At 40.5% G+C, this 25,407-nt stretch overlaps 1 protein-coding gene across 1 annotated transcript in view; it reads left to right on the top strand.

Annotated features, from left to right (window-relative positions):
• GALNT16 (polypeptide N-acetylgalactosaminyltransferase 16) overlaps positions 1-25,407 on the top strand; it is a 110,448-nt gene that overhangs the window by 57,801 nt on the left and 27,240 nt on the right. The window contains exons 2-3 of the mRNA XM_072629505.1: positions 18,746-18,903; positions 23,344-23,442. Coding sequence (XP_072485606.1) covers positions 18,746-18,903; positions 23,344-23,442 — 257 coding nt within the window. The remainder of the gene's footprint in view (positions 1-18,745; positions 18,904-23,343; positions 23,443-25,407) is intronic.

The raw sequence follows: 25,407 nt of genomic DNA, 5'->3' as shown, positions 1-25,407 counted from the left end.
GTCATGAAGAATCAAACATGGCTGAAAACTGAAACAACTGAAAACAACACAACAACAACAGGTCTGATGCTTTATAGAATTAAGCTGTACAGTTGATGAGTGTTAACCAATCAGATAGATTATTAGAAAATAGTTATAACAACTAAATTTATATAGTGCCTTAAGGTTTACAAAGTACTTAGGAGGCCACAGAGATAACATGCTTTACTGTCAGGTCGATTCTCTATAGAAGTTAACTATTAGCCTTAGCTAAAGCATGAAATGACCTGTATTAGAATTTAGATCAAAGATGAAGTCAAACCATTAATAGTTCAACAATCTAAAAAGTGCTTATATTTGTCTAATATTGGATACCAACTTCCCCAAAGACAAGATTCTTTTCTAAGAAGGCTTATTTCAGTTCCATGAGGCTACCATGAGGTGTATTTGCCAGGGCAAATTTATGCTTTGTGAATACCCATGTAGCAAGTGCTCTACATCTGCTGTCAGTCTATTAGCATTTGTGATGGACAGTGGGTGAGCCAGATATAGCATATTCCTGCTTGCTGATTCACATCTGCTAGAAGGTAGGGAGAAGCAAGAATACAGCTACCAATCCAGGTGGAATGCTTATGTTCAGGAGGAACAATCATCTTAATTTTCATTGTGCTAGGTGTCAGGGCTATAATTTTTTTCTGCATTCTGTCAGCAATACCAGGGCACATGGTGGTATCATGAGACAATACTGTATTGGTATAGAGATCTGTAACACCAATGCGATGCCCACAGCAGCTGCTGTGAATATGCATATGTATTTCTAGGGTAGATTCACAAAATATAATAAACTCTCTTCCTCAAAGGCAAAACCAAAATATTTATTTAGAACATCACTATTAGGATACCAGGAAATTAGATTTAGTAAAATACTCATCACCAATCCAGAGAGCTATGACATCTTAAACATTTTGTTAGGCCTCCCCACAAGGAAGTTCCCCTAAGCAAAAATTCCTCCCTGTCCCCATCACACTTGCTTCTTTCTCCCTAACATTATATTTCAGTTAAATTCCATTGACAAGTTCCTCCCACAATAGGCTCCATGTGACTCAGGATGGATCACATCTGTGAGGTAGGCCAGAGCATGTCACATAGGTCTATTAATGGATGGGGAAGATCTTCCTATTTCATTAACATTACAAGATCCTTCAGATATCACATCACATTTCATAAAAGAATTGAAAATGGTCTCGTGAATGCCGTGGGATTCTATACCCAGGAATGATGACTGGAAGAGAACCTCTCTTCTTGTCAGTGGTGACCATAGCATAGTTCTACTTAAGGAAAGAAGATGAAGCAGCAGTGGCCATCTTCCTCATAGCTTCTCTTTGATGTCACAATTTCCCTTTCAGATGTCATAATGAAGCGGTACCTTTTTTTTTGGTCAGCATTTTTGTGAGGCAGCCTGTCAGGTCATGGCCAGCCAAGTCTACTTGAAAGTATCTAGGTACTTTCTTCCCCCTTCTTTCAACTTCCTTTTGTATATTATCTTCCTCTATTAGACTGTAAGCTCCTTAAGGGCAGGGATGGTCTTTCTTTTTCATATTCGTATCCCTAGCACTTAGCACAGTGCTTGGCACATTGTAGGAACTTAATCAATGTTGATTGGTTGACTGACTACAGAGATTCCAGTTTGGAGATAACATTATGTTGATTGTATCAGGCCCTAAAATGCTGCAGAAAAACCTACAAGCTGGCAAAAATGGTCAGCAGTCCTATTATTGCCTTAACTGTGTGTCTCCACCAATGCTCCAGAAAACGTCTGAGAGCAACACTTAGTAGTCTGGAATGCACACCCAAAGCTATCAATTTATGTTTCCATTTTTGTTGAGGGAAAAGAAATGACTACCTGTTTCCAAATTCCAGTCAGCCTGTCCCATCAAAAAAGGTTAAAGTGCCAGTATTCCCTCCCCAGCTCATCTTTGAGTCAACAAGCATCTATTAAGCTTCTACTATGTGCCAGACACTGTAAACACAAAGAAAAAACAAACAAGCAAAAAACCCAGTCTGTGCTCCCAAGAAACTCCAGTCTAATGGGGAGACTGCATGCAGACAACTATGTACAAATAAGATATAGGCAGAATAGATTGGTGCTAATCAACAGAGGCGGGGCACAGGCTTCTTGAAGAAAGTGGGGTTTTAGATTCGAAAGAAAGTAGCCCGGGGACACAGATTGTTGTACTTGCACCTTGCCTTGGCTGCTGGTACACACCATATTTCCTTTCTCTGTGTCTGTTTTTTGGCTTGTCTGGATTCTCTGTCTCTGCCCTATACACATCTCAGGCTGCCTTTACTAATCACCCATCATTTAAGTGCTGTGCATTGTGTTAGGCAAAGAGGATACAAATACAAAAATCTTCTTGGATTTAAGGAAGAGAGATATGATTTTCACATGTAGTAAATGTGCCTACTTACAATGATGTTAAAACAAAGTAAAAAGTAAGGTGTACCAGTCTGAGACCTGGCCATCTAGCTTCCTTGTGACCTGGTCTGGAAAGTGCCACAGGATATCTCAGATCTGCAGAGTGACTTGAGTGGCTCTTGATCATTAGGGCTTACACTGCTTTGTATTTGGGACAAAGGAATCTGGTGCCCTTTAAAAATGGACCATCCCAGACTTCTGAGCAACAAGATGAAGGACCAGGCATTTCCTCTGATCCCCACTACCTTTTAAACCTACCTAAAACAAAGATAAAGCAACTTTAGCTGTCTCCATGGCACTCAGAATCCAAAAGAAGGTGAAAAACACATACAAATCCCAAACCCTGTGAACTGAATCTTACTGACCCTGAGCTCACTCAACACTTCTACCCCACCCCAGTAGTGAGGCTGCACTAACAGGTACAAGGATCTAATATATCAGGGCTTGCAAGAAAATCCAACCCCAAACCCAGTCCCTCCTCTCTCTTTATAATATCATGGAGACCCCTCCAGACTGTACAAGTTTGCTTGGGCAAAGACAGACAGTCTGATGTGGCAGCCCTTTAGGAGCAAAAACCTCCTGGGGGATACAATCCTGTACCACTACCATTGGAAAGCTCTGAACTGCTGGTGCCAGGACAGATAACCTTATAGCACTAGTGCTGCAAAGTTTTGATCTGCTGGTGCTAGGGCAGACAACTCAGTAGTACCAGCATGGCAGTTCTGCCTGTTCTGGGGCAAAAAAAACCCCAAAAAACCAGCACAGCTCTATGAACTGCTCAGAGGGAGAAGGACAGGACACCATAAGGGGAGGGACATGGGGCTATGTAACACTCTACTAAGCTTAAGAGAAAAAGCATAGCATATAGCTGGGGTTAGTTGTAACAAAAAATCACTTAGGACAGAGACATAGACTGAGTGAACGATGAATTGCCCAGCATGGGAGGTGATTAAGACCCAGAGGGGACAGCATCAGAAAGTGAATAAGGGAAAGAAGACTGAAATTACCAAAAATTTTGGGAAGAATGAAACTCAAAAATCTTGAACATAAGTGGATAAATTAATAGGGAAAACACTGACAACAGAAGAAGGCCTCCAGATCTAGTAAACAAGTTAAGGCACAGATGAATAAATACTGTAAAACAAAAAACAATTTTTTTGATGGGATAGAATCCTATAGTTAGTGCTACAAAAAACTAAACAGAATTTATTTTAATGGGAAAAGACTTGTTATCAACTTAGAAGTTATCCTTGAATCTGCTCTGTGTACATTGATTCATCACAGTGAAGATCAGAATGAAAAAAGCAATAAGAAAGAAGAAAAATCTGAAAAACTTATAGCATGCATTTGAAACAACTCAAACCTAAGCTTTTTAAAAAAGTATAAGTATTATAGTTATATATAATATATACATTATATATAATCATGCTAATTTACAGGGAAGTGGCACTTAGCCACTAGGGGGATCAGGAAAGGTTTTGTGCAGAAGGTGGTGCTTGAGCTGAATCTTGGAGGAAACTGATTTTAAGAGGCATAGGTAAGGATCAAGAACATTCCAGGCATGGGAGACAACAAACATAAAGTCACAGAGATGGGAGATGTGGAGTATTTGTATGAGGAAGAATAAGAAGTCTAGTTTGGTCTAGCCCTTGTCCAGTCATTTCTTCTGTGTCTTTGTGATCCCATTTGGGATTTTCTTGGCAAAGATACTGGAGTGGTTTGCCATTTCCTTCTCCAACTCATTTTATAGATGAGGAAACTAAGACCGACAGGGTTAAGTAATTTGCCCAGTCATACAGCTAGTAAATGTCTGAGGCCATATTTGAGCTCAGGAAGGTACTTCCTGAATCTCAATTTAGCTCAACACTCAATCCATTATGCCACCTAGCTGATATCTTGGTCTGGCCTTAGATTGTATAAAAGGAAGTAATATGAAATAATGCAATCTAATTTACCTCTCTGGTTTAATCTTGTTAAATCAAGGATTTTTAAAGTCCATTAGTGGGTCAGAATGGGACTTGGTACTATTGACTCCCAGGATACTGGTGTCCAGTAACCAACAGGGCCAGTGGTGTGAATGTGTGGATAATCTGTATACATGTGGCATATGCAGAAGCATTCACAGACAATGAGGCAGTGGAAAGGGTTCTCACAGGTAAAAAAAAAAATGACTGGTATTGGAAAAGTATGGAAAATTAGAACTGTCTCTTTTGTCAGAACTAATGTCTTTGGTGAAGGAGGTCACAAAAGAGTACTTCCCTTCCAGGTTAGGAGGTGACTCACACTGCGGGAGGCACGCCGAAGCAGTTGACCTAATTGTGCATCTCCTCATGAAAGCAGAAGAATGAAAGATGGGATGAGAGGGGTTGAGGGAGGTGATGGTACAGAAACCAAAACTGTGACAGCTCCTGCCCAGAAAGACACAGGCAGGAGTAGATGTCCTTCACAAGGCCTAAGTCCATCCTTGAAATTACAGACATATGGAGGAAAAATCAGAACCCATTGTCAGGAAGCCCCACAAATAAACCACCACAACAGCACCAATAGCTGATACGTACACAGCTCTGGAAGGTTTGTAAGGTACTTTACATATGTTATCTCACTTGAGCCTCACTACCTCTCTGTGAGGTAATGCTACTATGATGGCCATTTTACAGATGAGAAAGATAAGGTGCAGAGAGGTTAAGGTTCTTCACCTAAGGAAATACAGTTACTAAGTGCCTGAATCCAGGGTCCCCTGAGATCTCGACTGTCCGCTCCTCCACACTTAGCTGTGGTAGTGGCAAAAATAATTTAGAGCCTTCTATGGCTCAGGCTGCTGCTGCAACTGCATTATGACTGCGAGGACTCCAGAGGAAAGCTGCTCTTGGGAGCCAATCATCTGTTTCTCTTGGTGAGCAGTGATTCACAGAGCCAAGCAGCCCCTGGCAATTCCTTACTTATGCCAAGGCAACATTTCTTATGTTTGTTGTTGTTGAGTCATGACCCCATTTGGGGTTTTCTTGACAGACATACTGGAGTGGTTTACCATTTCCTTCTCATAATTTACAGATGAGGAAACTGAGTCAAACAAACAGGGTTAAATGACTTACCCAGGGTCACACAGCTAGTAAGTATCTGAGGCTGGATCTGAACTCACAAGATGAGTCTTCCTGACTTTAGGTTCAGCACTCTATCCTCTTCACCACCTAACTTCTCCAATTTCTTATGTACTGAGCAGGATATAAGGTGTAAAGTGAAAGGACACTCAACTTGGAATCTGAAATCCTGAATTCAAATTTTGACTTGATATTTATTACCTGTTTAACCTTGGGTAAGTCACAGAGATTAATCTCTAGGCTTCAGTTTAATCAACTTTAAAATGAGGGAATTGGACTTAACCTTTAAGGTCTCATCCAGCTCTATGTCTTACAGTTCTGTGACTTTCTTCTTCTTGTCTTATATCCCTCCACCCCACCTCTTTCTCCAGGATGCTCTTTTGTGATTTCTTTCTCTTTCCACACTTTTCTTGATATTCCATTTAAGGAGATTTCACATAGAGATTGGTGAAAATGTGAGTGCTTCTGGGAAGGAGGACTATGCCATCTTTGGGATACCCTTGGCCATCAAGCATTTTTGTTAGTAGTAAGAACCACAAGAAATCATAATAAGGATACCTAGCACTTAAAAAGTGCTTTAAGATTTGCAAAGGCCTTTACTTATGTCATCTCATTTAAATCTCACTGTAACTCTGATAGAAGCATCTGAGGAAGGATTTGAACTCAGGTCTTCCTGACTCCAGGTCCAGTGCCATCTAGCTGTTATATTTAAAATATGATGAGTAGTGGAAAGAGACCTGGATTATGGAGTAAAAGACTCTGCAGAGTCTAAGAGGGCCTCAGAATCCATCTAGTTGAACCTCCTGATATTATAGATGAGATCACTGAAGTTTCAGAATGTAAAGTGACTTGGCTGCAAATGATCAACATCAGAGGCAGAGTTTGAACCTGGTTTGTTTTTTTTTCACTCCACCATGCAGAAGCCTCCTGACTCTGCCACTTACTACTTGTGTGTTTTGAAATAATCTCTCTGGATCTGTTTCCTCATCTGTAAAATGAAAGGCCTAGATTAGGTAATGTATATATAAGGACACTTCCAGCTCTAAATCTAACAACCATCCTATGCATCTGAATAAATGTATGCACTCTAAAGAAGAAAATGACCCAGTTATTCCCCCCTTTCACAATCAGAGACTAGATATTGCCTCTGCTTGCTAAAGAGATTGGCCAGAATGTTTTGGGGGTTAGCATGACTAAGAAGATGCTTTGAGTATCCCATCCCTAACTGGAACTTCTACATAAGTGTTGCAGTGGGGTTAAGAGGCTGACATGCTCCTCCCTCCCCAACATTCTGTTTGGATATTGTTCACTAGAACTTAACATCTTAACCTGGTTTGTTGCTATTGGTTGGGTATTTTTTTTTTTGTTCTCACCCACCCCTATCCCCTTTCATGTTCTTTGGAGTAACAAGCATAGCAGCTTTTCCAAGCTCACTCTCAGTCCAAAGTATGACAGCATCAGGCAAATTCCCAACTGAGCTATAAAATGAGATCATTCTTGAGCCAAGGAATGATGCTGAATTTGGAGACCAGATTGAAAACTTGCTCCCTTTTCTCTGTGCAGAGCTCTGAAGTACCAGCCATGAACTTGCTTTGGTTGAAAGTAGGATTCAATTTCATTACAGTGGGGTGGGGACGAGAGTATTGTTCTGAACTGGGGTACCAAGTGAGCCTACACCCAGCAGTTTTCTGTCTCATTAAGGGAACATGAAATGCAAATCTCCATCTTTATTTTATGTCCCTGAGCTGAAGCAGCATTGGCTTGGAGGGGAATGTGACATTTCTGCTGCCCTCCTGGTCCCTGAAATGCCTGGTGGCAAAACTCCAAAAGCACTTTGTGGGACAGGTTGGCGTTGTTCTAATGGATGAATGAGAGATTTAATGAATGAATGAAAAAGCATTTATTAAGTACTTACAATGTGCCAGGCACTGTTCCAAGGACTAGGGATACAAAGATAAGTGAGGAAAACAGTCCCTGCCTTTGAGACGCTTATTTTCTAATGGGAAAGACAACGAACGTAAGGAACGTAGACAGGAAGTTAGAGGAAATGGTGAAAAGAGTCATTGATTAATATGCCAGTCTCAGGAATGGTAATGTTCACTTTATTTGGTCTAAAGCTGGGATGGATATGAGGATCTTGTTCTCTACTAGAGTACAAAGCAAGCCTAAACCTAGCAGTTTTCTGTCTCGCTGAGGCAATATGAAGAAACTAAAATTCCCATCTTTATGTCCCTGGACTGTAATAGCATTGGCTTGGAGTAGGGGATGGGGTGGGGAAGACATGACATTTCTGGAGGAGAGGGAAAAGGCCAGAGAATATATATGAGCAAGGGTATAGCATGAAAATGATAGAAAATGGCATGGAGAGTGTATGTCTGGAAGAGATAAAGTAAAGGATTACTGATCAGAAGTCTGAGGTCCCAAGGCTATGGGCCTGGTATTGGGGTCAAAGGTGATGGTTGGGATGCAGGCAGCATGACTGGGAATGGCTGAGCTGTACTGATAACTCATGCATACCCTGTGGACACCATCTGGACTTCAAGTGCCCCTAATTCTCCTCTATCCTGGGACTTTTTCTGGGTCATGCTTGCCTTGAGGGTTATTCTCTAGAAGTCTGGAGCCTCTCTCCAGCACAATTAGAATGGAAATGAAAGTCCAAGTATATTACGTAGGTAAATTGTGTCTGTAGTATAGTCAATACTTATATATTTTATTGCTAAGGTCTAACATTTAAACAATTTGCCTGGGGGAAGGGTGGAGAATTGTATCTAGATTGATCTCCACTTGCTACTCCACTTAATTGGTCTGAGCTTACCACCAGAAGCTCATTCAGCTGATATACAGATATTCTGCATTAACTTTGTCAACAAATAAAGAAAATATAATGTTTGAAAGGATCAATTAAATATTGCTATGGCCCCCCAGAAAATTATAAAAATAAAATTTTATAGCAGCCTGGTAGAACTGTTTAGCCAGAGATCATTGCTTGTCCTTAAAGCTTGACTGATCCCAAGCTGACTCACCTTCCAAAACATTTGGAGCCCAGCATGAGCCCAGAGCTCCAGGACAGCTTTCCAAGAATTCCCAGCTAAGAACTATATGAGACAGAGACATAAACCTAACTTCAAGAGCAGGATCCACCATATGATGCTCTGAGAACAGGACTGAATACGTCATATATTGCTCATCTTTTTAGTACTAATAACTTCTCAAGACTACGTGGGTGATATGCTTATATGAAGGTATACACAAACATATACATTTATATTTATGCATATATATGTATTTATATGTGTGTATGTGTGGAGACCATATTCCAATTTGAACTCTCAAGTTGGGTCCCCATGAGGTAACTGTGCCCAGTAGGAAGCAAGTTCTGGGAGATCAAGGTATTTTGGGGATCTCCACTTCTAAAACTATAACTCATGGGCCCTCACCGGAGCATTTATCTTTAATCGTCAGCCAGCAGAGACAATTAGCTCAAAGCAAAGGCATTTTCTGATGTTATCATAAGAACAGTAGATAGAAAACATCTCCATAAACCTGAGACATATTCTTCTAAAAAAACAAACCATGCAGTGTCACTGAGAAAAGTGGGCACACATACTAGCAGAGAAGCTCACACTTAGAAAACACAAATGGTCAAAGTAACTCTCTCCTCCTATGCTTTGGGACCCAACTGGCCTTTATTTTCTCATTCTGTTGCTCTCTCTGGGCACAGCATCTCTACTGTACAGGTGACTCTTATGGTCTCCCTATGTTTATTTCTTGCTGGGCACAGTTTCTCCTCTTGGGCAAATAGCTATTCTGCAAAGTACTGTGGCTGCTGCAGAAGGTGGAGAAATTCCTCCCCAGGATATAAAAAGTGTTCTTTTTTCAAGAACTGGGTTCTTTTTCCATAGCTCTTCCTCTTCTCTATTTCCAGAGCCCACACTCCTCAGAGGTCTTCCTGCCTCAACCCACCATCCCCACATCATGCCCCAGGAGCCTCTTGCTTCTTAAAGGGCCACAAGGAACATAAGTAAAACTACTTGAAGAACCTCTTAACTTTCCACTAAGTACTACTTTGGGATTGTTGAGTTTGAGATGCCAACAAGCTACCCAAAAGAGGTTTGATGATGTCGGCCTGGAGCTCGGGAGAATGACTAGGATTGGATATAAAGATGTGTATAGCAATGAGGTCACCATGGAAGAGACTATAGAAGGAAAAGAGAAGAGAGTACAGGATAGAGCCTTGGGGCACACTCACAGTTAGTGAGCATGACATGAAGATGTCATGTAAAAGGGACTGAGGACGACAGAAAGCAAGGAAAGGAAATAGTAACTGTGGAGATCAGGAGAGACTTTATGCAGAAGGTGGCACCAGAGCTAAGTCATGAGGAAAACCAGGGATTCCAAGAGGTGGAGGTGAGGAGAGAGGGCTGTGGGAGAAAGTCAATGAAAAGGCATGGGGACAGGAGACGGAGTTTCACATGTGAATGTATTCCATGTGATGAATCAATATTCACACCATTCATATTTCACCTTTTATAGAACTAAGTCATTATGTTAGCTTAAAGCACTCCAGATGCGATAGATCCTGTTGATCACTGAAGTTCTGGCTTTGATATTGCCGTGAAGGACTGGGAAGGGTCTGCCTGATTTGAGAGACGAGTCCTTTGTGTGAAACTGATGGATTTGGGAGGTTTCAAATGCCTGCCTTCCACAATCATAGACTGAAAGGAGTTAAAGGCTGACTTGCTGTTTTTCCCTTGTAGACTATAAGCTCCTTGAGGGAGGAGGCTATTTTGTTTTTGCCTTCATATCCTCAGCATCTAGCACAGTGCCTTGCACATAGAATGAGTGTTTAATAACTGCTTATTGGATTGAATTGAACTTAAAAGTCATCTAGTTATTTTACAAATGAAGAAACTGAGGTCCTGGCACTTTTTGTCCCTAACCAATAGTCTGTTTTTCATTACGGTAGCTAATGTGGTTCTTAAAGACTCTATCTGGCCGGCACCCTTCTAATGAATGAGTATTAATAAACCTAAACGAGTATTAATAAAGCCTAACCATTGAGCTCACCAAGGGTGGAATGAGCTGCCTGAGTAGTTGGTAGATTGCTCATTGCTAGAAGTCTTTAAGAAGAGGCCAAATAACTACTGGCCTATCATGTTGTACAAGAGATTATTGTTCAGTGACTGATGAACCTGAATCACCTCTGAGATCCCTTCCAACTTTGAGATTTTATAAAAACCCTTTGCAAAGACCTGGATGTAGCTCTTAGGACGATCTTAGGAAGTAGGCTCTAACCACAAGTCACTTGGGCAATTTGCAGGAGTCTAGCTTGGTGCCTTCACCTTGCTATTGTTATCTTTGTTAATTATTTATTTGAGTTTTTGAAGAAATTGTTTATTATTCATCAAAAGAAATGACCCAAAAATGTCACCCTTGGTCAAATGTATATGGGAGAAGCAAGAGTGGGACAGAGAGTGGGAAAAGTTGGGAGAGGTGAAGAGTTAGGTTAAGTCTAGAAATACAGTGAGCTTTGCTTAACCCCAAATTGGAATACAATGAGTTTTGCCTTACTGTCAAAATAGTGAAACCTTTTGTATGAATGCATGCAACCTTCCCATTGTTAATGATTTCCTATTTATCCTGTGTATAGCTTGCTACATATATATTGTTTGCATTTTATATCTTCTATTAGATTGTAAGCTCCTTGGGGGGAACTATCTTTTGCCTCTTTTAGTAGCCCTAGCACAGTGCCTGGTGCATTGTAGAGCTGAATAGATGTTTACTGACTGATTGATTATGACCAGAAAAGTTAAGGTCAATCATGACTATTGCCATGGCACTCATACCATATGCATGCCACTATGTACCAAATGTAGACATACTACATAACTATAAACATACATCATATTCACTGACGTGAATGCTTACGTGAATAATCACCGTGTTAAGGTAATAATTATAGAGAGTTCACATAGAATAAAACTTGCCTTAGAGTCAGGAAGACCCAAATGCAAAGCTACCTCTGATACATACTGGCTATGTGACCCTGGGCAAGTAATTAAGCTCTCTCTCAGTACCCTTTTAGAGGCAGCGCTCCTCCTTAGAGTCTCCCCTTCAATACTTCCCATAGAGTCCCCCGCTCAGTCTGCTCCCTTAGAGAGTTAAAAGGAAATGGCAAACCACTAGATTATCTTTGCCAAGAAAACTCTGTGGACAATATGGCCCACCTGGTCACAAAGAGTTGGACATGCCTGAATGACAACAAACAACCCTGATCATATCACAGGTCTGGTCTAAAACTTTTCCAAAATCATGATTTTGCTTTCTCCTGTGACTTTCCTTTTGGAGTTCACATTCTTCTGTGGCTTATGTGTACTTTTATTATAACATTTACTGACATCACACATTCCAATACTATTTGCCAAAATGTTGGCATGTCTATGATATTTCCATGGTTTGGGGGAACAACAGGACAGAGTACTTGAAACCAAGATTATCTCAGAAAATCTTGGACTCGTGGTCTCATGTCTAGAGAGCCCAGGATATTCATAATCTGTTTTATGTACAGTATCATGTATGTCAGCCTTACCTCTCCAAATGTATTATAAAATACCTTGAGGGCAGAGACTTTTGTCAGGTTTAGTACTGAGCAGGTCATACTTGTTCAAACATTTACTAAATGCCTACTATGTACAATGCCCTGAGCGAGGAGCTGTGTGAGGTACAAAGTTTATATGAAGCCTAACAACTATTCACATTGACTTACAGTAAAGAAGGAAAAGACCAATACACAAATAAATGTGGCATAGACTAATATATGGTAAATTCACAAAGAGGTATCAGTACATTCACCATGACAGTCAACAATCATGTATTAAGCCCTGAGGATACAAAGTAGGGCAAAAACATGGTTCCTGCTCTCAAGGAGTTCACCTGAATGTGTGATTCATAGGGGTACCAGTTGTTACTGACTGGAAAGAGGGAAGGGTAGTTTTTATATAAAAAGTAGCATTTGATTAGACTTTTAAAAATAGATTTTTATTTATATGTTTTTTACATCACTTTAGATTTCCCCTATAGCCCTCCCTGTCCCCTATCCAGAGAGCTATATCTTTTAGCAAAGATATTTTTTTTAAGAAAAAGAGGGGAAAAGTCCAAAAACAATCAGCAAAACCAATCAATCCATGGAAAAGATCTGATATTATATGTGACTTTTCATACCACACCCATGGATGGGGTCCTCACCTCTGCAAATAGTCAGGAGATGGTGTTTTCTTATATCTCTTCTTTGGGACCAGGACAGTTTTTTTTCATAATTTCACAATATTCATTTTCAGTTGTTTTGTGGTTGTTCTTTTAATTTGCATTGTGGTAATTACTATGTATATTGTTTCTTTAGCTTTGCTTACTTGAATTATATCAATTCATGTCTTTTCCTACTTCACTTTATTGATCATGTTTGTTATTTCTTACAGAATAAGAAGCTTTATGTTCATGTACCACATTTTGTTTCACTATTCCCTAATCAATGGGCATCTGTTTTATTTTCAGTTCTTTATTACCACTAAAAGTACTGCTATAAATATTTTAGTGAGTATGGCATTTTTTTGTCAGTCACTTTCTCGAGATACATGACGTATTTGCAATCCTTGGGTCAAAGGGTGTGAACATTTTAGCCACTTTCTTTGCGTAATTCCAAACTACTTTCTCAAATGATTATACTAATTCACAGCTCCACCAACCATCCCTCAGTATTCTTGTCTTTCCATACCACCCCCAAAATTCACTCATAAAAGAAATGGCAATTGATGAGATTTTAAAGGGCTAGTAGGCGTTACCTGGGCAGGGTGGGGTGAGGATGAAGTGGTTTGGGTGGAAGGGTAAGAGGAGGGCATGCCAGGAACTGCATGAACCAAAGCATGCCTGTGAGAAAGAATGAGATATGTGTGGATTACAGTAGCATTTGACACTGTTGATCTCCTTCTGGATAGTCTCTCCTTACTAGATTTTCATGATCCTGGTTTTCTATTGGAATTGGAATTAAGTTCTTTTCAGTCTCCTTTGTTGGATCTTTTCCAATGTTAAACAAATAACCCTGGGTATCCCCCAAGGCTCTATCTTCTCTTTTCTTTCTGTATCATCTCACTTGGTGACTTCATCAGATTCTGTGGGTTCAGTGACGAGCCAAAGGATGATTCCTTATAAGGCAGCTACATGGGGCAGATCAATTATTCGATCTAGAGTCAGGATGACTTGAGTTCAAATCAAGCCTCAGATATAGAGAGTTTATTCCAAAAAATGTCAAATTGTTCCAGTGTTATTGTATATTTGGAAACATTCTGAACATGTCAACTTTTGAGTTTGCTTCTCCAAGATTTCTTCAAGGAACAGAGAATGCAAAAAACTATACCATTTCACAATAACACACAAGCTACAACCCTTCAGATGCCCACTTCCATGAGTAAACTTTAGGTCTTTGTAAAGGGAAAGTGTCCATATTTACTGTACATCTGGTGCAGTAGAAGCTATCAGATGAAAAAGGTTGGTCTGTACCACCCCTCCCTTACTCCCTTCTGGAGGACCTCAAGGTGAGATGCAGCCATCCAACTTGCTCTTATAGCCTGAGGTGCAAGCAGAGTAGCAGTCTAAGGTCATTATTTATTGTAGTCTTTATGTATTTCTTAAGTATTTAACATGTATAAAATCATGCTACCATTTTATTCAGTTCCTATCTTTTTAAATGTGTCATTTGTGAGGTTTTTTAGCATTGTGACCCAATCCCATTTTTCCCTTTAAGATCTGTGGTTTTTTATTACTCACTTTCTCATAAGAAGGTTCTTTTGGGAAATAGATGTGTTATAGCAGAACTGCCTGTTCTTACTGCCTATGTGACTCTGGACAGTCATTTAGCTTCTGTCTACTTCACTTTCCTCATCTGTAAAAGGAGATAATAATAGTACTTCCCTCCCAGGGTTGTTGTGAGAAAAAGATGGACTAATATTGGTAAAGTGCTTTGCAAAGCTTAAGTTGCTATACAGATGATAACTAGTAGTGTTATTATTATTTATCTAGCCCTAGTTTCTCTCCTGAGCTCCATTCCCACATCACCAAATGCTTTTTGGATATCTCAAATTGTACGCCCTTTGGGCACCTCAAACTCAACATGTCCTAAATAGAACTCATCTTTCCCCCCAAACCCTCTACTGTCCCCAACTTCCTCACAAGCCTCAAGGGCACCATCATTCTAGTTACCCAAGTCTCTAACAGAAGCATCATCCTCTATTCCTCATTCACTCTCACCCTACATATCCGATTCAATTTTAAATCTAATTGTTATAACTTCATATCATCTCTTGTATATGTTGCCTTTTCTCCACTCCTATAGCCACAAACCTAGTTCAAGTCCTCATCCCCTCATGCCTGGACTATCACTATAGACTTCCAGTTGGTCTCCTTGCCCACTCCAATCTGTTCTCCACTCAAAGAGTTGTCAAGGTGATTTATGACATATGTCTGACTGTCACCTTCCTGGCCCAGTGGAATTCAGTGGTTCCCTATTACCCCTAGAATCAAATATAAATTCTTTTTTTTTTTTTTTTTTGACATTTAAGGTACTTCACAATCTGGGCTATTTCCAACTTTCCAGTCTTTTTATACTTCTTATACTCAAGACATTCTGTGTTCCAGCTATATTGGCCTCCTTTCAGTTCCTTAAATATGACACTCCATTTCCCACCTCCATGCTTTTGCCCTTGATGTCCCCATATGGAATGCTTTACTTCCTCACCTCCATCTCTAGGCTCTCTGATTTCTTTCAAGGCTCAGCAAAAATCCTACCTACTCTAGGAGGTCTTTTCCAGTTTTCCCCTCTACCAGCTATTAATGCTTTCCTTTCCCTTTCAGAATCCCTTCCATCTACTCTGAATATATTTTGCCTAGTTGTTTATGAGGAAAGGCAATAAGCTTTGTTTCCAATCCCTGGAGCATGAGATACTGGTAGGACATCCTTGTAAAGTCTTGTTGACTGATGGGGATTTTGTCTGGGAGCTCAGAGCAGAGATCAGTGCCAGAAATATAAATTTGAGACTCAACTGCATAGAGGTGATAGTTCTCCATTGTCTAGGGAGACAGTATTAGTGAGAGAAGAGAAGGGATATTCCAGAGACTATCCACCTTATGGGTTTTAAAAGAGAAACCAGAAAAAAGAATAGAGAAAGAATGTTTAAAGAATTAAAAATATTGTGGTATCTCTGATGCAAAAGGAGAAGAAAGTGTCCAGGAGAGGGTGTCCAGTTTGTATCATTTGATACAAATGATGCAGAAAGATCAGGGAGAATGAGGACACAGAAAAAGCCTGTGGATTTAGCAAATAAGGGGTTATTAAAGATCAGTTTTGGTAGACCCAGAAAAGGCAGTGAGGAAGTATTTTTGTTGTTGTTGAGTCGTTTTTCAGTTGTATCCAATTCTTCATGACCCCATTTGGGGTTTTCTGGGCAAAGATACTGGAGTGGAGAAGGCTGTTTCCTTCTCAAGATCATTTCACAGATGAGGAAACTGAGGCAAACAAGGCTAAATAACTTCCTTAGGGTCACACAGCTAGTAAGTGTCTGACACCAGATCTGAATACAGCAAGATGAATCTTCCTGACTCCAGGCTCAGCACTCCATCCTCTATACCACTTAGCTGCCCATGAGGAAGTGTAGGCAAATTTTTTTTCCAGAAGTTTTTCGATTCTGTGGAGGAAAAGTATAAGATAATAGCTAAAGGTATTCAAGGGAAGAATTTTTTAGACTCAAAACATGAGTCTAGGTAGATGGAGAAAAGTTGGTAAAAAGGAGGACATGCAAGAGATTGAGGAGATGACACTGAAGAAACTTCTGGAGGGATCCACAGAACAGGTAAAGGGATTAAGCCTAGCGCTTGACCTAAGCAAGGTGTGGGGTTACTTCTTCCTTTGAGAAAGAAGAGAAGAGAAAGAGAGTGGTTGTGGATGCTTAGCACATTATCTGGCACATTGTAGGCATTTAATAAATGTTGATTGATTAATGCTCAGAAACTTTGAGTCTGGAAGATTGGGGCTGAGTTAGGTAGCCACAGGGCAAGGATATCTACTAGAAGTTAAGGGGATAGGAGTGGTTTGTTGCATTGAGGAGAGAGGAAATGATTTGGAAAAGTTGTTGTGGAGAATAAGATGACAAGCTAACAAGAGAAGAGTGTTAGGATTGCTGAGTAGCAGTGAAGAACCTAAAGATTTTGCACCATAAATTTCAGTTATGGTGAATTTCATTATGCTTGAATTTCATTACTTTCTACATCAGTGCTTAGCTAACTGGGAAAATACCATAAAATATAATGAACATTTATCAAGCGCCTACTAAGGCACCATGCTAAGTGCTAGAGATACAAAAAGAAGCAAAAGATAGTCCTTGACCTTAAGATGTAAGGAGCCAACTTGTACACACACACACACACACGCACACACACACACACACACACACACACACACACACACACAGCAAGCTACATATATAGGATATATGAGAAATAACAGATGGAAAATTCCCTAATTAATAGGGGTTGGGGAAGGCTGTCAGTAAAAGAAGACAAGAAAGAAACCCAAAAATCAAATGGTAGGGATTACCCAGAGATGAGGATTGGTCAATCAGGAATGGCAAAAGGCCTGAGGATGATAGTAGTGGTGGTGGTGGTGGTGGTGGTGGTGGTGGTGGTGGTGATAATGGTGGTTGGGGGATAGGTGCTTTGGATTGCTATCAGATGAATCATTCAAATGACAGACAATAGGTTCAAGACTGTCTATGAAAACAAGTAATGGCAGAGCTGGGACGTATAGAATGAGGTAAGAGGGAGGGACTAAGTAACCAGAGATCATAATGAGGGGAAGGGGATTTTTGTGAAGGATAGAAGGGAGTGGAAGAAGTAGGAAACTTTGGTAGAAGAATGTAACTTCCTTAAAGACAGATACTGTTTCATTTTTTAATTTTTATATCCCTGATACCAAGCACAGCATCTTGAATATGTGTGTATACACACACTATACATATTTATACATATATATATACATATACATATATAAGTTTATTCACATACATATTTATATATTTGTTAAGGCATGATTTTGTAAGTGTAGAGAGCTCAAAATATGGGAATTCTCTCCACTGTGCACGCAGGTCAGTAACTGATTTGTAATTTATAATCTTGAGAGGGTTACTTGAGGCACTGGGTGGAAGAATTGCCTATGATCACATAGGACTTGAACCCAAGTCATTCAGACTTGACTGGCCCTTGAGAGGCCCTATCAGTTGCCTCTCCCAGAAGACACTTAAATGCTTACTGAATTAAACTGGAGGTAGTATACTTCTGCATGAAGGTGAGATTTAAAGTGCAAGCATACCAGTGTCAGGATTGGGGGAAGTTAAGGATACATCTTCTTGAGTGTACCTCTCTCCAGTATTACCCACATAAACTGTTTCAAATTTATTTAGCAGGTTTATCTCAACCTACTCCCTAAATGCTTGAATTGTTAGGGTGGGAGAGGGGAGTTGGATGAGGTGGGACATCATCCTACTTCCCCCTTTGGAGGACTAGATGCCATCTTATTACCATTTAACTGAACATAATTGACCAGATATGCCTTTCCAGTTTTTCTCCCACTTCAAGCACTGCTGTAGGGTTATGAGGAGATGAGTAGGAAAGCTATGTTTGCCTGTCTATTCCTTATTGGCTTTATAAAACTTCATTCTGTATAACCCAACAGCTTTGACAAGGAACCATTTCAGAAGCAAAAAGATATCCAAGGGAAGGGACAGCCTCTTCTTTGTCCTGAGGGTCAGGCAGCTCTGACATCAAACTTAGGAGCATTCATTTGTACTCAAATGCAGCTCAGATGTGGACAAGCTCCTCCTTGTCCACACCTTAGCAATCCTTTACCCTTAGCCTGCTGATGGATCAAATGCATCACAAATTAATCGAGTGACAAGTGTGGGCACCTACTACTATGTATGCCATGACAGGAGAACTACTCCCACATGCTCTGTCTCTGGGTTCCCCATGGTGTCACATCTCAGTCCCTTAGAGTTTGGGTCTAGCTTGACAATAAGGCCTTGTGGAAGGTATCACTTCCTCCATATGTATCAATGTGTCTACCCCTGCCCCTCCCCAATCTCCTTTTCAGGTCACCAAAATTCCTACAAGAGGCTTTGATGAGAAAGCATACCTGGCCTCCAAGCTGTTAAAGGCCGGAGAGGACCCCTACAGGCAACATGCCTTCAACCAGCTGGAAAGTGACAAGCTAAGCAGTGACCGCCCCATCCGGGACACTCGCCATTACAGGTATCAGCAGGTCCTCCTCCTTTTCCCCACCATTTATGCTTTTGGTCTTTAGTTTTCTATTTGGGAAGAATGGTTTGGGGAAGGTGGTATTCTACCACTGATCAGTTTTTTGATTGGAGAAAGACATCTGAGAGAGATAGTATTGGAAACCCAGTCCTAGGTAAGGCTAGCAGGCTCTGCTTACTTAGTTTTCTTTCTATAACCCTCATTTTAAGAAAATTCCTTTTCTCTCCCCCTCCGTTTCAACTAAATTGTTAAGAAGCTCTTATTAAAATTTCTTGTGTGAACTTTATTAATATATAATGCAACCACTTTATAGACCAGACCACTCTCTGTGATAAATACTGTGGTGCCATAGCACATTAGGACTAAAAGAGAACTTGAAGATTGTTTATTTCACCTTGTTCATTTTAGTTTTTAAAGATTTTTGATGTCTTTTATCTTTATATCACAATCATTTTCTACCCATCTCCAGACTGAACATCTATACAGATACACAGCATTCCATCCTGGTAGTTCCCTACCTCTCTGCTGTGAAGGAGAAGATATCTCTCATCCAGGACTTTCTTTGTTTTTTCATTTACTCAGAATTCCACTTCTCGAACTTCTCATTTTATAGAGAAGGAAGACAAGACCCAGGCAAGTGAGGTGATTTGAGTAAGGGCACATGATGAAGTACAGGTAGACTCAGGTTGCCTTTTTTCCCATCCAATGCTCTTTCCATTTCATTCTATTCTCTTCCCATATCTGAACCATTCAACCTGAACAAGGGGCCAAGGGGATAGAGGCTGTCCATATCACCAGAGCTATGTTAGTTCAGAGACAGGCAGGGGAGGGTGGAAAATGCCAGGCACCCAATCAGCCCTATATCCTTCCTTTTAACCTGGGACACAGCTCATAGGGAAACCAGAATTGGTACACTGTGCAACAGAACCCTACTGACAGTCAATAGAAATGAGTGTGTTGAAGCAGGCATCATTCCTGGCTGCCCATTTGACTGGGCTTCCTCTTAGCCAAAAGTTGGCAGCCTACAGTAAATGAGATGTTTTGTGTGTGATACAACCTGGTCCTGGGCAAAGCTATGAATTAGATGTTCTCTCTTAATACATTGGGTAGCTAGGTGGTACAGTGGATAAGTGCCATGCCTGAAGTCAGGAAGATTAATTTTCCTGATTTCAAATCCTAACTCAGACACTTGCTAGCTGTGTGACCCTGGGCAAGTCACTTAACCCTGTTTGTCTGAGTTTCCTCATCTGTAAAATGAGCTGGAGAAGGAAATGGCAAACCACTCCAATATCTTTGCCAAGAAAATCTCAGATGGACTCACAAAGAATTGGATGCTACTGAAACAAATGATCAAAAACCACATTATCCATTTTCATTTCCTCCCCCATGGTCCTGAATATTTTCCCCATACCCTCAGAGCCTCTGCTAACCTCCATTCTTGTAATCAGCTGTCTGTCTCTAACTCTAATTCAACTGTGAGCTAATAATCAGCGTGATTGGGTAGGATCATAGATTGAAAGGTAGAAAGGCTCTTTGAGTAGTCTACCACAACCTCTTCATTTTATAGGTGAGGAAAGTGAGACCTAGACAGATTATGTGATTTACCCAAAGTTAACTACTTGTTGTAGAATGGAGGTTTTAACCCAAGTGAGTGAGGGAAAATACAATACTTGGCCATGTCCCCAGGATGTTGGGAATTGAGAAAGTGTGTAGGTGTAGGGTTCCAGGAAGAACATCTGTCCTAAAAGATGGTTGTACCTGAAAAGAAATTCAGGATGATGGGGGGGGGGGGCAGTCTTTAGTTGTTCTACACCAACGTAAGACTAAGAGACATACCAAAGGGAGAGTCAGAACCTTCATGGATGGAACTTGAAAGTAAATGCTCCACTCTTTCAGGCTTTTCCCATCTTGAAGACCATATGATAGGAAGATAGTGGAGAGTGATGAGTGAACTCTGTAAAGATAATCAGTAGACTAAGAACTTTGGAGTCTTAGCTCTGAACAATGCTTCTCCTCTGTTAAGCCATTCACTGTCCTCCTCTACTTCTTCCTTCTTACAACTGCTCCTTAGTTGGTAGAAGGATACTTGGAAAATATTAGGAAAACAGACACTGAATTTTTCCACTCCATCACAATTCTTGAGTTGCTATATTCTTGATACAAACTCTCTACATACACATCATCCAAAGCCTTCCCTCACAGCTGCTAATTATCTTCCATCCCTTCAAAGAGAATTATCTTTAAAAATATATTATTGATAGTTTTTGTTTTTATATTACCCAGGTTTCTTCCCATATCACTCCCCTTGCTCCCTTCCAGAGATCCAGCCCTCATAATCAAAGGTTCTTACCTAAGGGATCATGAACTTGTTTTTTTTAAAATATATTGATAATTACATTCCAATATGATTGTTTTCCTCTGTAATCCTCTATATTTTTTACTTTATGCATTTAAAAACATTCTTCTGAGAAGGAATCCATAGGCTTTACCAGACTGCCCAAAAGGGGTTCATGACACAAAGAAGATTAAGAACTTTTGCTTATAACAAAAGAATTTGTAACTAAGGAAGCTGGGTCATAAAAGAATTTTCTAAAAGAATTTTAAAGAAAAAAAAGAAAAGGTAAAGAAAGAAGATAAAAAAATCAGCAAAACTGATCAATATGTAGGAAAAATCTGATATTATATACACTATTTTTCACTTGTAGGACATGCCACACACACATACCTCTGCAAAGGAGAAGGGGAAAGTGAAGGAAAATGACTTTAAGGTGATTCAGGATTTCTCCTATGGGGCTAACATGCTGCAGGGCCATTCCTGCCTTCCTGGCTCACGCTGTTTTTCATGATAGAAAATGGGCTCAAAAATTATTATGATAAGTTTCTGTTGCTTTAATAAATGCTGTAATGAAAAAATAGTTCTCAGAATACTCATAAAGCAATTGTAATAAAAATGGTCATAAAAATGTAGGCCATGTTGCCTCATTGGCCTAATGAGAGAATAAATGCAGCTACTGAAAAAAAAAAAGACCGCAGTGAAGACCAGAAAAGACTGAATCGTTTTTGTTCTACTTGGCAATAAGGAGAAGTAAAAACCTGGGATCTATAGTTAGTAGAAGCAGGCTACAATGGGAGGGAGAGGAGTGGCATGAGGAAGGATGGGTTTGTTAGTGTCCAGGGCTGAAGCTTCCTGGGGAGGACTCAGGATAGAGCAGAGCTTTGAGGGAGGTATGTTCAGGAACACTGTGTACTTGGGTGTGTAAAGCCTTTGTCTCACCCATTCTAACACTAGGAGGCAGTGTGGCATGTTGGGCCTGAAGCCAGGAAGACCTGGATTCAAATTTACTAGCTATGTAACCATGAGCAAGTCATTTTACCTAATCTTTGGTTTTCTCCTCTATAGAATGGGGATAATACTACCTGTAGTAATCATCCAACAATAGTTATAAAACTCAAATGAGAAAATACATATGAAGTGCTGGGAAAACTTTAAAACCTGTTCCAATTGTTAACATAAGCTACTGCACTTAATATTGCACTGAAGAATGAAAAGAAAGCCATGGTTAATTTCTAAAGGGGAGGAGATGCCGATATAGAAATATCCACTCAAGGCTCCTTCCTGCATCACCAACTTTGAATGAATGTGAAGGTAGACACATAAGGAAAAGGGTATAAAGGTTTTTTGTTGCTTGAAAGTCTGTGGTGAAATCAGTCAGTAAGCATTGATTAAGGGCCTACTATGTATCAGGCACTGAGTTAAGCTGTTCAAAGACAGGGAAAAGATGGTCCCTGCTCTGGAGGACCTCATTGTCTAATGGAGAAGAGCACATTTTGCTAGGGGTTCATTAAGTATACCCATGCTTGGCCCTTTTAAGGAATCCTAGTTTGTAGTTAGGTGTGGTGAGGAATGCCTGTAATCCTAGTTACAAAGAGGCTGAAGCTGGAGGATGAGTTGAGCTCAGAGCTGTCATGAGCAAAGCCAATCAGATATGAAGTCTGGCATTATTATGGTGGCCCTTGGAATGGGGATGCACAAGAAAGGTCCAAGTGGGCCAGGTGGGAAAACAGCATGTCAAAGGAAGATCATGGCAAGGATTGTGCTGTGAATAACCTCTGTATTTCCAACTCTAGTGAGACAGACAGACAGACAGAGAGAAAGAGAGAGAGAGAGAGAAGGAGAGAGAGGAGAGAAAGGAAGGAAGGAAGGAGGGAAGGAAGGAAGGAAGGAAGGAAGGAAGGAAGGAAGGAAGGAAGGAAGGAAGGAAGGAAGGAAGGAAGGAATCCCTCTCTGTATATCTGTGTTTGTTTTTCATTGTACTGAGTGATACATCCAAATACATTGGGGTTATAGCCTAGATTCCTGTATTGCCATGTCTACTTCTGTGTGATTTGTTCCCATAAACTTTATCCTGCACTTTCAATTTATCCCCTTTGCAGATGCACATCTGTGCACTATGCCTCAGACCTGCCAGCTACCAGCATTGTTATTACCTTCCACAATGAAGCCCGATCTACCCTTCTTCGAACAGTGAAGAGGTAGGGATGCTGGAAAACAGAGACTGCCACCTACTATCCCTGTCTGGTCCCACACTGGTAGAACCTCCCCCCTTCCCCAACAAAAATGAAAACAATCTTAATGCTTAGGATCTCCAGGAAACTAGCTAGGTCAGGAGGAGGTTGAGATACAGTCAGAGAGCACTAAGGCAATCAGATGTAGGGGGAAATGGTGGGGGGGAAGAGGAGGGGGTGCTGGGGTGGGGTCCTGAAGTATCAAGAGTAAGACCCTTCCTTCTAAGAGTCAAGGCACAGTCAAAGGTTAAGAACACAATAGGAAAACCATTAAGTAGGGATTACCGTCAGTTTACCAGGGTAAAAGGTACAGGAGTCAGGATTTGAGGGGATGCTAAAGGTTGAGATAGTGTACTAAGAGAAGATCATGAGTTTATGTAACAGAGGAACAGGAAGTGGGGCTCTTCTATTATACATTAAAGTGCCTTTCCAGAAGTAAGCTTCCTAGTCTCTTACATATGGGCCAACAAAAGGCAGAATCCACTGAATGTGCTGGGGTGGGGAGGGGTTTAGGGGGCTGGAGTTTCACTGGCCAGATTCCTGTTACATTGGTATAGACAGATATGCTAACACAGAGGAAAACATTTGGAGATCTTTAAGCACTGGAGATTAACAAGCATTTATTAAGCACCTACTATGTACCAGGTACTATGCTAAGCAAAGGGAATTCAAAGAAAGATAAAAAACAGTCCCTTCTCTCACGGTGCTCACAATTTTATGGGGGAGATAACATGCAATCAACTAGGTACAAATAAGATGAGATAGATAGATAGATAGATAGATAGATAGATAGATAGATAGATAGATAGATAGGTAGGTAGATAGGTAGATAGGTAGATATTAGAAATACATAAATAGATAATATATACATTGGAAATAATCCACAGAGGGAAAGTGCTAGCATTGAAGGGAATCAGGAAAAGCTTCTTGTAAAAGATGGGATTTTAGTTGGGACTTAAAGGAAGCCAGGGAACCCAGAAGGCTGAGATAAGGAGGGAGAATACTCCTGGCATGAGGAACAGGCATTGAAAAGTCATGAAGTCAGGAGACAGAATGTCATGTACAAGGAGGCCAACACCACTGAATCATCATGTCTGTGGAGGGCAGTAAGGTATAAAAAGAACGGAAAGGTAAGAAGGGGCCAGGTTATGAAAAGCATTCAAAACCCAACAGAAGATTTTATATTTGACCCTAGAGACAAAGGGAGCCATTGGAGTTTACTAAATAGGGACATAGTCAAACATTATGAAGCTCAATTTAAGTTTTAGGATTAGGCTGGATTAGAGAAAGGAAAAACTTATGATAGGTAGATCAATTAGCAAGCTATTAAAACTGTCGAGATGTGAGGTGATGAGTATCTGCACAAGGGCAGAGGCAATGTCAGAGGAGAGAAGGGAAAGATACAATTTTTACTAGGGTAGAATCAACAGATTTTGGCAACAGATTGGATATGGGGAATGAAAAAGAGTGAGGATGATTCCTAGGTTCTAAGCCTAGGTGACTAGGAAGATGGTGCTCCCCTCATCAGTAGTAAGGATGTTAGGCAGTGTTTTGGGGAAAGAAAATGAATTCAGTTCTGAACATGTTGAGTTAAAGATGATTATAAGACATCTAGTTTGAGATGTCCAATCAACAGTTAAAGACATAAGTTGAAGATCAGGAGAGACTTAGGGCTGAATAATTAGATCTGAGAATAAACTGCATAAAAACCAGACCCAGGGACAAAGGGTAAACCCTGCTAGTTTAACCAGTGAGCTTCCTTGCTGGGCTGCAACCAACACGCCTAGGCAGTCTCCAGGATAACCAAGACAGGTAGCCTTCCAGCCCTTATAGGACAGGAATTCTTCATGATGTTTCACATATATTCCATGAGGTTAGAGAAGTTTAAAGGGTTAGAAGAGAAGGGATAGAAGAAGGTAAGAAGGAGCGTAA

Source organism: Notamacropus eugenii, chromosome 1 (assembly GCF_028372415.1).
Source record: "Notamacropus eugenii isolate mMacEug1 chromosome 1, mMacEug1.pri_v2, whole genome shotgun sequence".
In the NCBI taxonomy this organism is placed as follows: domain Eukaryota; kingdom Metazoa; phylum Chordata; class Mammalia; order Diprotodontia; family Macropodidae; genus Notamacropus; species Notamacropus eugenii.
The sequence above is the reverse complement of the archived record's forward strand: the minus strand, read 5'-3'. Positions and strand labels throughout refer to the sequence as shown.